This window comes from Siniperca chuatsi, linkage group LG3 (genome assembly GCF_020085105.1).
Source record: "Siniperca chuatsi isolate FFG_IHB_CAS linkage group LG3, ASM2008510v1, whole genome shotgun sequence".
NCBI lineage: Eukaryota > Metazoa > Chordata > Actinopteri > Centrarchiformes > Sinipercidae > Siniperca > Siniperca chuatsi.
Window position 1 is genome coordinate 34,242,581 of NC_058044.1, and position 12,477 is coordinate 34,255,057.

The following is a 12,477-nucleotide window of genomic DNA, read 5'->3' on the forward strand; positions in this document are numbered from 1 at the left end:
AGTGTGTTGTCTCAATTCATAAATCTTATGATCATTCTACTCATGCCTTTTTGTGGTAGTGTCATAGTGTAGTTCTCTATTTATGCCTTCGTTGGTGCAGCTGTTTGTACTTGACTGTATAAATCATTAGTGGGATGAAAAACAAGCAGGCTAATAACATTGTTTACAAAGAGTGCGTATTTTCCTATTTAGGGGAAGAAATCGCTGCACTTAGTTAGTTCTCCTTGAGTGATTCAGGGACTCAGAGCTACTTACTGTTTTAAACTTGAGCAGGTGTTTCATGTGCATCACTCCCTTGCTGTAGCTGGCTGGTAGCAATGAGTCGTCCTGGCCGTTAATGACTGACACCAAGTCCCATAGGTTATTGCTGCCTCCTGGAGGCTGGGTCAGGATAAAGTACACACAAATATGTTCAGAAACACACAAACGCATGTGCAGAATGCACACTCACACAAAGAAAACAAATAAGAAACATTGATTAATTGATGGAAAACTGTGTTCAATGTAGTTGATTACATGTTGCCATATTTCCAAGCATTTCATTGATTTTTCTAGCAGTCTAAATGTGTATGTAATAATGCACCAATTTATGTGTCTGCTGTTGGGTGTTTTGCAGGATCTGTGAGACACAAGTTGGACCTATTAGATTGATTCTACAAGGTGCCGCAGCTTATTAAAGCATATTTAAATGTATGTATCATTCTGACATGTATATATCAATACTACAAATTGTATTCCACCATATGCAGGGAGCAATGAAATGAATGAAATAAATGAATTAAGCTTTACAGAGTGAAAATACACACAGTGAGTTGGAAAAAGTGGTTGGAAACACACTTGTACACTTTTTGCTAAGTATTTATTGTTAAAATTAAAACGGGAAATTCTTAATACATGCTTGTGTTTAAGTGTAATACCATAGAGCTCTTCTCTCTGACTATTAATCTCAAGAGAAATAAAAGGTGGGCCTCTATTTACATGCTATTTTTAGTAAAGAGAACCTGTATTAAGACCTTTTCTCTGTGTTTGATTTGCATTTCCTTTAAGTAAACATCAAATAAAGGGTGTGAAGGAGAGAGCCTTTTGTTGACTCACCTTCCAATTGTATTCCCAAGTCAAACAGTTAAAATGAGCTTCATGTAGAATCAACAAAGCTACACTTATGGTTAAAACCTAGTATATCTACATGAGTAGAGTAATGTCAGTTAACCTAATGAGAGTGTATGGGCACAATCTACATAAAGATAGTTTGTTCTTGGCTATGAAAGCTACCATACATGTGAACATTAAGAAAGCTGCTATCACTATGATATCAAATACATGTAACATTTTACAAGCTTTTGTAAATATAGCTAATCTGTCATTGCTTGGAAATTACAACACTTTTATCTGTAGGGATTTTTGAAGAAAAGACTGAAGTTCCACCTAAAGTCCAGAAGAGGGAGACAAAAGCTATGCTAATTATGCTCCCTCATTTCCTTACTGTCCTGCAGCCTCCGACACATTAATCAACCAAATAGTATAAAATATATAGCGTGCCAGCAGCAGAGAGAACCTTAACAAATGGTTTGCAAACAAGACATTCGGATATATTTCAGTTTTATACCTGCATTTGTAAACTGATTCCTTTGTAGTGAACTATAGAAGTAAAGTGTACATACAAACATACTACTTGTGTGTATACCTAATCTTAGGCAAAATCATTTCCTAGCTAGTGTTCCTAGTGTGTTGCGTACTGTGAGATGAAGTGCTGAAAATGCAGACACAGACAGAGCATGGAGAAACAGTCAACAACTGTGTCTACAAACATAAAGGTTCCCACTGATTTAGGTGCCATATCATTACATTACATCACCAATGATAAATAAGCATTCAAAATGTAGTTACCAAAAAGCACTCAGAGAACCAGCGTAGCTTCTTGGCCCTGATGTCTAAGCTCAGTTTATCCAACTCCTGCTTAATGTCTCGAGACACTTTACCACAGAGCAGCGGCAGTGAGCCAGGAACCATAGCTGTGTCTGCAAAGACACATAACCAGCATGGTTAAATGAGGTTTTACAACAGAACGGCTTAAAATAGAACAGATTAGGAGTCTGTTCTTACCTGTGTTTCCTATTATCTTTTCCAAAGGCTGGTCAGTAAGGATGTTTAGCAGCAGTGGAGAGATGAGGGGTGTGAGAGACCACAGCCTCACTGTACTGTCTCTGCTACAGCTGGCCATGGTGAACGGACGACTCTGATGACATGCTAAACCTACAGACACGCACAGTTTGGTAAATACGTGTCATAATAGAAAGAATGGGGTAGTATGGTTAGGCTATGGTTCCATCATCTATGTCGCTAAGCATGTAATAACAAAAGCAAATAAGCAAAATAACTGACTGCAATGTACCATGCCTTTCTAAAACCAATAAAAATTGTTTACTGTATGTTGCATACAATTTAAGTCTACAGCAGTTCATATTTATTTAACTTCAATCAACTTAATTTTGCGTAACTTTCATGCATTGCGTTTTCAGTGAATGACCTCATTCATTACACACTATACTTGACACCCATCATGTATCTGCAGTATTAATAGTCTAGTAGCTTGTTCTTCTTATGGTTCTGTCTTACCATAGACATCAGCTCCGTGGTCATAGACTGTATCTAGACAGGTGCCATCTCTTGTGTCCCACACTCTGATTGTATAATCCCAAGAACCTACAAAATAATACAACATTTTACTACTTAAATACAACACACTCTGACAGTATAATCCCTATAATATGAAGTTGCAGGTCTTCTCAGAAGTACTATATGAGTGGTAAACCTAAAACTTAAAAGTGAAATCATTATCATCATTCATTTGCTCCAAAAAACTTGCAGAGGAGACATGTATTTGCTGATATAGTTTTTCCCTTCAGCTGCCACTAGATGTTACTAAAGAGCCATATTTTTCTGTGAGCACCTTTAACATTACTGGTGGTGTCAGGAGGTGTCATAATAGTGTAACTTTTCAATAATTTTAATTCATCAGCTACTTATTTCCCTGTCAAATCTTACATGACATTTTAGAGTAGACAGTAGAGTATTGAACTAAATAATGTCGACTCAATCAAAATATTTTAGACTTGGACCCCATCTTCCATATCAATCAGTTGATGGTGATAAAAATCTTACTGAGAAGTTTCTTGACAGCAGAGGTACTTGCTTCTTGCTTGCCTCTGTACATATCTCTAATACAATTCCAAGGGGCCAGTTGGTACTCCAAGAATAAACCTCAAACCCACCAACTTTGTAAGGCATTGCTAAACTGGTGACAGCTGTCATGTCACTGAAAAGCTAAAATATCTAAATAAATATTGGCACAAACGTATGCTGGTTATATGATTAGACAGAGAGTCAATATGTTGAAACACACATTGCCTTGGTACTAATGTAGTGTATTTTTTAAATATGTTGGCCAGTTCAGACATACACTGACAAGCAAGAACACAAGTAGCTCAACAGTGTAGTCAATGATAACATATTGATCACAAAACGAAAAAATAAAAGAAGATAATTGGCAAATCAAACACTGCTTTAGTGACATTACCTGAAATGAGGAGGTACGGAACCTCTGTGTTCCACATCAAGCCTCTGACTGGAGCTGTATGACCACTCAGCACATTGATACACGCATCCTGTGTGTAGTCCCAAATACGAACAGTACTGCACAGACAAGACACACAGGGATTTCTCTTTGAATTCATTTGAAATGATTACTTACTTAATGGCCTAATCCTTGTTTTCTTCACCATATAAAATGCAAGTATATTCACATATGCAACTGTAGAGTTCAAATCATAAATGATAAATCATTATTTTGTGAGTTTATCAACAGATCATAATAAAAAGTAAAGGCCTGTTGTCTTGCTGTGCTAAACATTACTGATGTAAATACACCTTAACAGCATCTGAAATAATGAAATATCTTAGACTTGGTTGTTGTCTAAAGTTAGTCCCTGTAAAATACCTATCAATCAATTTCAAGAGTGATAGCAGGTTCTAATCGTGTGTTTTGAATTTTGGTGGTGGAGTGACACTTTTGAATCAGGGATTGGTAATTAAAGTTACCAATTCCATTTAGAGTTTTAAGAAGACACATAAATTACATATGTTTCATATTGGCCAATCAATCTCTACATGCTGTTAAAACACAATGTTCACATTTTGTAATTCACACATTTACTATATATGCATTAACTTAATATTCTTGTCTGTCTGTATTACCCCTAGCTCTCTGTGTCTGCACTCACCCATCATCTGATCCAGAACACAGTATTCCCTCTCTGAGTGGGGACCAGCGAACATGGAATACTTTAGCTAAGTGCCCAGTGAAGACCTTCAGAGGCTGATCAGAGCTGGTGGCCAGGTAGTACACACGGACATTTTTATCCTCACAGCCTGTTGCTATCATATCCCTAGAAAGAGAGAGAAAGAGGCAGGTCACTTAGCAACTACCAGATGACACAACACATTTATTTTTGACAGCATGCTAGAACATATTTTTGACAGTGCTAGAACATCATTATAGACATGGTTGGAACTGGTGTGATTTTGCATTGACAGTAATTTTGTACTTGGTCCACTCACACTAACTGTTCACTTCATGTGTGTCATGTGATACTCCTCTTGCTCTGTTCTAGGCTATCTCCCTCATATTTCCTCTCTGTTCTCCTCTCCCACATACACTTATCTCTTTCTCACAAAATCAAATTTGTTACAATTAAACAAAAGACAGAGGTGCTGACCACATTTTTTTACCTACGTTACCTGTTTTTGTTTTTTTTGCTTCACTTGTATTAGCCTTTTTTATAATCCTGCTTTGTTTTGTCTTGTAATTGTGTTTTAATATGTTGTTTTGGTTGAAAATAAGTTTGTTTTTTTAAAAGTGTTGTCTTTCAGGCCCAGATGTATATAAACTGTTCAAATAAGTGAAATAGGTAAAGCAATAATTAATAGGTCTGTCATATGTAGTCAGTTGCAGCATGAGGTGACTGTCTAATACATTGGTTACCCCACTGAAAAAAATGGTAGATAAATTGCGGTCTTACTTGTTGTTCTGGCTCCAATCACAACCAAACACAGCTGCAGGATGTTTGTACTTATGGAGGATTTTCCCATCAATGGTCCGGATAATACTGTTGTCAAAACAATATAAAACATGTAAGACTCTCTATGAAGGACAAATAATATGCTTTTTTCATAACAAAACAAACTCTTCTCAGAATAGAGGTCTATTAGGGAAGATGAGGACTTACCAGAATCCGTCTCCACTACAGGTAGCAATCCTCTTAGAATCCTTATGGCTCCATGATATACAGAATATACCATTCTTACCATGCTGAAGGAAGACAGAGAGGTCATCACTGCAGACACAATCATACCATTCGTCATTTTTAATAAGTTTGAGTCACATGTTTCACTAAAGGGTAGTTGGCAAGGATAGCATAACTAGTATGGAAACAACACGTGTTTTTTTCAAATTGTCAGTACAAAAAAAGGGGGAGATAGCAGCCATATTTTAACTTATTATTTGATGAAGCTAAGTGATACACAGGTGATTTTCTTACATAAATGATACACGGAATCACTTTTAAAGTTGTTTTGTACTGAAAGTCAAAGTAACCTCATTAAAGCGAGTGATTATCTTTCCTTTCCTGACATCCCAAATGAACGCTCCATTACGAGACGTCGCCCCTGCAATGCAGTTCAGGTCTCCTTCAAAACGCACACATAGACAGAAAGGTCATAACTTTCACATGAGCAACAGATGATACACTTTATTGAGATATTGCTGTTGGGATGGGACTAGAAGTCTTTTGTACTATATACCTGACCAGTTTGTGTATGTACTTGCCTTATGTGGGCTGGGATGTTTATGTTGTGTTTAGGTTGCATTCATGTATGTTTGAATCACCTACAGTGTTTTGTAAGTGATTTTACAAGTCATTCCTCAGTTCTTCCTGGTTGCACACACAGATTTGTGTGTGTAGTGTATGCGTGCTTGTGTGTGTGTGTATGTGTGGAGGTGGAGTTAATCTACCTGGAGCCCAGGACAGGGAGTAGACCACTCCTTCATTGCCGGGGGAGGTGTAAACAGCTGTTAGCGTGTTTGTGTCCCAGATTTTGATGGTTCCATCAAAACTAGCTGTGGCCAGCAGGTTGGGATCATCTGGCTTAAATTTACAGTCGAAGATAGTCTCTACATGACCCTGGAATACAATACAATATAAAAACAGAGAGAAATAGCAAAGAAATCATAAGTACACAGTACAAGGCATTTTCTTTTATTGGTTTGTTTATTCAGTTATGTGTAAGCATGTGCAGGCTGTTGACTTTACAAAGGATGTTATAGAATACCAAGTCTCGTAGGAAGTCCCACTTCTTGGCCCCCATGTCATAGAGTCCCACCCCTCCATCCATGAAACAGCACACAGCATGGCCTGGAGGCAGAGAGAAGGACCGGTTCTGTGTAAGGGTTGGGGGAGGTACCGCCTCACTAGTGGAACTGGTGTGCTGACTTTTACTGGGAGAACAGGAACTCTGAGCTGTAGAGAGAATGGAGAGAGTCAAAGAAAGGAGAAAATATCTGGTTTGTTATTGTAGAAATCTTAAAGAAGATAAAACTTACATTTCTTAGCAGTCAGTCTCAACCTTATTTCAGGGACAGTGTTGCTGAGCTAATCAAATGAAGCCTTACAAGAGCAGAAGTACTACTCCTCAGTGTTTGAATGGCTGCATCATACCCAGACATTTTAAAAAAACATTATCAGATTTTCAATCTCCTTGTTGTTCTTTGGTGGCTGACACACACACAGCTGTCCTTGAGAACCACAAATCTATTGGATGTGGATTTTGTGTCAAACTTACACTTGTAAGAATGTACTTTGGCACAAGATTTTGATACCAACCTGAAAATAGAACCCCAGCAACTGTTTATACCACATTTGTAAGTCCAAGAGGTTTTATTCTAAATTTTACCTTTCTTGGCAAGAGGGGAGTTGAGGACATGCAAAGCATGAAATCCGGTCTTTTTCAGTTTAAAGCTGTCCAAAGGAGTGGAGCGAGACACATTCCATACCCTCAACACTCCAACCTGGGAGTCTGAGAGACAGACAAAGACAAATCAGTTAAAACATTTCAAGGGTCTCTTCCATAATGCAAATGTGTTTAATATTTTTCTTGGTCAGTAAACTTGTCCTCTGGGCATGGGTGGTATTAATATGAACTCAATCTACTATCTTAAAGCCCTATAATACTAGGTAAGAATTATTGTGGTTTTAGGAAGCCAAATGTACTCATTAATATGCAAGTAAGAATGCATCTTTACATAGACAGATGGTACTGTGGCAACAACAGGTCCCACATACCAGCTGGCTGGTATGTTGGAGGTTGAAAGGCAAGTCTAACTTGTAGCGGTAAACAAATCAAGGCAGAAGGGAACCCAGATCATACACACATCCCACACAGAAATACACAGTCTTTACCTCCGGTGATGAACATGCCTGGTGCAGAGGGGACCCAGGCCAGACACTGAACTGATGCAGCAGCTGAGGGGAAGCAGAAGGACGTGATACAAGCCAAGGCCTCACTGTCCACCAGCCTGATACCATTATGGAGGTTAGACACTGTGACAGAGAGAATGTGTTTATCATTTAGTATCTGTAGTTGTAATTATAGTCAGAGATTTTGTAATAGCCAATAACTGAGTGGGTTACATAAATAGACCCAGATTAAGTGTTTTAATTACTAGCATGTGGTTTTATGGTACTAACTTGTAATTACTCAGCAAACACTGACAATAACTGTACCATACAATAAAAAGCTACTTTATTGTTATATTCTGTTTATTATTGTAAGTATTTTTTTCTCTTTTTAAATTCAAATCACTCCAGCTAACAAAATCTTGGTGATGTTGTTAATATTTTGTCCAACCTAGTAAATAGTCAGTTGACAAAAGGTCCCATTCCAAAGCACTGACTGGGTCCTCTTCATCTGTCCCCTCTAATGAATCTGGACGCAACACATGCTTCTGGCTTTTACTCCCTAAACAAGAGAGGACAATTAATGAGGATGTGTGTATTTGCAGGTACATGTCTCTGCTTATGGAACATGAAGAGAAGAGTAGGGTTAGACATGCATATGTTATTCAGTAGTTAGGCTCAGAGTATATGGCTCCAGGTAATGAATGTAAGTCAAAGAAATGTCCCAAGAAATGCACAAATGCATGTGTAGGAATATGTTTTAATTTAATTTTTAATGAGTTGAGTAAAACATCCGTACCTGGCTGAAAAATAGACAAACTTCCGTCTGTGTGTCCAAACACCAGTTTGCCCTTCTTGGTAGGGTGCCACCTGAAGAGACAGATATCAGACAGGAAGGAGTGGGCTTCTTTATGCACTGTGACCCCACGGTCAGGACCTCCATAGACCCAGATATACAGCGGACCACGCTGGGAGACAAACGCCACTCCGTCAGATGAGTTCCAGCACCAACTGACTGACGTAGGGACACCTGGGAAAGAAGAGGAGATATTGTGATACTTTATTGGAGGGGAGGACATTGCAAAAATCTAACCTTAAACACTCCAATGTGCCAATAAAACCTGGTGTAGATCATCCATCGACCTTTAGTATTGTCCAGTCTTGCTACAGCCTTTTGTTCTGCTACGTTCCATATGATGAGCAGATTATCAGCAGAGGCTGACGCAAACAGATCAGGGTTGTCGGGACACCAGCTGATGGCTGTTATGGTCTTCTTGTGTTCTGACATGATGGACCTCAACTTAAATTCATTGTACTGCTGGTCCAACTACAACAAGGAGACAGAGAGAGTGACAAGGAATTTTAAAAAGGGAACAGCTGATTTTGTCCTGTAATGGGTTAAACATAAATTCTGTGGTGACGTGATTTTATGAAATCTCTGTTCATTGAAAGATTTTGGAGGTTTAGTTCAGTGATTCAGTTCTGTCCAGAACTGTAGGCACCTCAAACAAAAGGACTTAACCAAGAAAGGCTGTAGCGTATTGTGTTTGAATGCTTTAAATAATTCTGTTTGAAGATATGCATTTTTATCCCATTACTGCATGTTACTAACTCGACATCTTCTCTCTCCCGTAGTTCTGTGCTTTCTCGTTTCTCTCCTCTCTCCTTCTGTCGCTTTCAGCAGGTATTTCTGCCTCCGGAGCTGCAGAGTCTGGATCTGTGGATGTGGGCCACCTGCTGCCCCCATGTTCCTGCTCGACAACTGCTACTACAGTTGTTGTTATTGGCTCTGTTACTGATGCTGACATTATTCTTTCTATAGCTGTCAATCCTATTATTACTAATTTATTAATATTAACACTACAATTACTATTCTACTATATTAAAAAATAATAATAATAATTCTACGTGGTCTTTGCATTGTGCCTCCCTAACCCTATCCCTTCCCCCAAACCCCTCCCCTCTCTCTCTTTCAAAACCTAACACGGCAGTGGCGGATGGCCTCCCACCATTGAGTCTGGTTCTGTCCAAGGTTTCTGCCTGTTAAAAGGAAGTTTTTTCTTGCCACTGTCGCCAAATGCTTGCTCATGGTGGGATTTGTTGGGTCTCTGTAATTAATATTATAAAGAGTACAGTCTAGACCTGCTCTATAGGAAAAGTGCAATGAGATAACTTCTGTTATGAATTAGCACTATATAAATAAAATTGAATTGAACTGAATTGCCCTATGTGATAGGATATTTCTACCTTCGGAGCTGCAGAGACTGGATCTGTGGTTGTGGGCCACTTGCTGTACCCGTGTTCCTGCTCGACAACTGCTACTACAGTTGTTGTTATTGGCTTTGTTACTATTACTGTCATTTTTATTCCTATAGCTGTCATTCCTATTGTTATTATTATTAATTTATTAATATTACCACTACAATTACATTATTAATATTTTTAAAAAATTCTAGGTGGTATTTGGATTGTGCCTCCTCTCTCTCTCTCTAGTAAGGTCTAGACCTGCTCTCTAGGAAAAGTGCAATGAGATAACTTCTGTTATGAATTGGCGCTATATAAATAAAATTGAATTGAATTTGGATACATCGCACTGTGTATAATTATATTGTACAAGGTTCGCAGTAGCCAGACCCAAACATTTTGGTTTATTGCCAATGGGTACCATGTGTATGTGTACACTGTATTAGGTCAACCATTCATAGTTTGTCAGTGACTTCACATTTCCCATGACAAGAGATGAACGTTAAGAGGTGAGTCAAACACTGTCAATAACAGTAAAATAACAAGAGGTACAATATGTGAGAGCTGCTCCAGCAGGTAACCACTAGCACATAATGCCATCTTATATTTAAGCATTCGCCACCCTCATGAATACACATACACACACACACACACAAAGTTCACCTGGTAGATGTATATAGCCAAAGTAGCACAGTAGGCGAAGCGGTCTGCACTAGCAGCACACACATCTTTATTCCAGGGCTGACAGCCTGCTGCCAGCAAGCCCACCTGCTTCACCTTGGCCATCCTCACCTAGAGACACACAAACACATGCAGACACTAACTATGTTATATTTAAGTAATTTTACAAATCCAAAGATTAATCTTTAATTTAGCTTTTAGTAATATGTTCTTTGTATTTTTATATTCTGTTCAATGTTATTAAGTGGCTATGACTTTGTAGACAAGCAAGCATTGAACTCAGATGTAAATGAATAAATGAATGGCAGTAATTTTGATTTTTGCAAATAACTTACTATTTCTAACAAGGTAACACTCACAACATACTAACATACTACGGAGATCCACAGGTTGAAGAGGATAAGATGATTAAAGAGAAAGAGACATGCAGAGAGGATTGAATTAATCTCTGCTGTGATTGGCTAAGACTGCTGCTTATCTACTGACTGAACTGACTAGTGACTCAGCGTACATTATGTCTGAATGGTGGTACTGTACTCATTGTAGCAACTACACATCCTCAAAACAAGAGTCTTAAAAAGACCCTTGTAGAAAATATAGGTTTTTTGTATTAATTAGTTATCTTTGTGATTTTCTCTTTGACTAAGACAATCGTTAAACCAATTCCTTTGTATCTGCAGGGTGTTTCTGAAGTATCTTCATTAAAGATGCTCTTAGAAATGATAAAATATTAATAAGTAAGAGTGTCTTAAACCTGAAGGAAGAACTGTGACCTTGATATATTTGTTCATTCCATTTCATTTTATAGACTTTTAAAATAAAAGGGGTTTTGAGGCATCATGAGTAATTATCTGTAAAGGGATGGTTCACCCAAATCTCAACTGAAAGAAGGGAAACAGGGGAGCCAGGATTTTCTATCAAAGATAATCTTCAAAAACCTGTTGACCAGTTAGCCTGTAACCTCTTCCTGTAAGGTGCAAATTGGCTGATTTACATATAAATTTCTCTGGCGGCCAAAATGCTACTGTCTTGATTTTTTTATTTCTGTTTCCATGTCTTTTTCCATTTTCTTGTAGGGTTTGAATTTAGTTCTTCTCTGATAGAGAATTTATAATGACCAAGAGACGTCTTACACAGGAGCACAGCTTCAGCCTCTTTATCAGTCAAAGAGCCTTATAATGAATTCAGTAATGCTATGTGTGAATAAACCAGCCTGTTAGGTTCTGCCTCTCTCTCTCTCACACGCACACACAGGCACACAGTCAGCACCTTGGACATAAGTAGGTGTGTAAATGGTTGGTGTCAGGGAAATGGCTACTTTCTCAGCAAAATCAAGCCAAGAAAATGGCTTATATTCAAAATCTGGCGGGCTCAATTATTTTCTTCTTTTGAACAATTAGATATTTTTCACAGCAGACATTTTGACTTACTATAGCAGGAAAAACACAGCTGGAACTACTAACTTTAACGATGGCTCTGTTGGGTAGGGTATGTGATTCTGGAGAAATCCAATACCATGACAAATACCATGATATAGAACGAACAAAGACACAAGTAAAATAACTAACGTTAGCTAGGTTGTGGGTTAGCAAACTGTCCCTACAGTTGCTGCTGTGAAGCTAACAGCCAGAGAGGACGAGACGGTTTCCCAGAGCCAGCACAGCAGCTCCAGACAGCGATGCTCACAACTCTCCTGCTGCTACAGCTAACATCACAACAACAGCACAGCTTGGCTAACTAGAAAGTCAGCTGAATGTGCGTGGGCAAGTCCTTTAACTTTACCTGACACACAAATCATAGCTGGAATGGCTGGAATAGTGTTGTGTGGCTCGGTCCGAGTCACTTTGTTCTTTTCCCATTTACAGAGCCAGGACCGTGTACAAACACCAAGTTTTTTTTCAGCACACACACACAGCTAGCGGATCCTGAGGAGATATTTGCTGAATTTGACAAAAAGACGTGTATTGTATTCGAATCGCATACCCCACCTTTAAATGTCCATCCCTGGACCACCTAAATGAAATACAGTCTTGCTACATCA

The 12,477-nt window shown here is 38.5% G+C and overlaps 1 protein-coding gene across 2 annotated transcripts in view; it reads right to left on the reverse strand.

Moving 5' to 3' along the window:
- wdr17 (WD repeat domain 17) overlaps nt 1-12,477 on the reverse strand; it is a 28,497-nt gene that overhangs the window by 14,808 nt on the left and 1,212 nt on the right. Inside the window, exons 2-18 of one of the 2 annotated variants that reach the window (XM_044185555.1) lie at nt 10,419-10,547; nt 8,655-8,838; nt 8,311-8,541; nt 7,963-8,073; nt 7,515-7,655; nt 7,009-7,131; nt 6,388-6,575; nt 6,071-6,239; nt 5,654-5,745; nt 5,286-5,368; nt 5,079-5,165; nt 4,281-4,445; nt 3,578-3,693; nt 2,617-2,703; nt 2,104-2,253; nt 1,888-2,018; nt 256-381 (exon numbers count right to left, since the gene is read on the reverse strand). In XM_044185555.1, the coding sequence (XP_044041490.1) occupies nt 256-381; nt 1,888-2,018; nt 2,104-2,253; nt 2,617-2,703; nt 3,578-3,693; nt 4,281-4,445; nt 5,079-5,165; nt 5,286-5,368; nt 5,654-5,745; nt 6,071-6,239; nt 6,388-6,575; nt 7,009-7,131; nt 7,515-7,655; nt 7,963-8,073; nt 8,311-8,541; nt 8,655-8,838; nt 10,419-10,541 (2,307 nt within the window). In that variant the 5' untranslated portion in view covers nt 10,542-10,547. The remainder of the gene's footprint in view (nt 1-255; nt 382-1,887; nt 2,019-2,103; nt 2,254-2,616; nt 2,704-3,577; nt 3,694-4,280; nt 4,446-5,078; nt 5,166-5,285; nt 5,369-5,653; nt 5,746-6,070; nt 6,240-6,387; nt 6,576-7,008; nt 7,132-7,514; nt 7,656-7,962; nt 8,074-8,310; nt 8,542-8,654; nt 8,839-10,418; nt 10,548-12,477) is intronic. The other variant, XM_044185563.1, reaches the window with a different exon arrangement.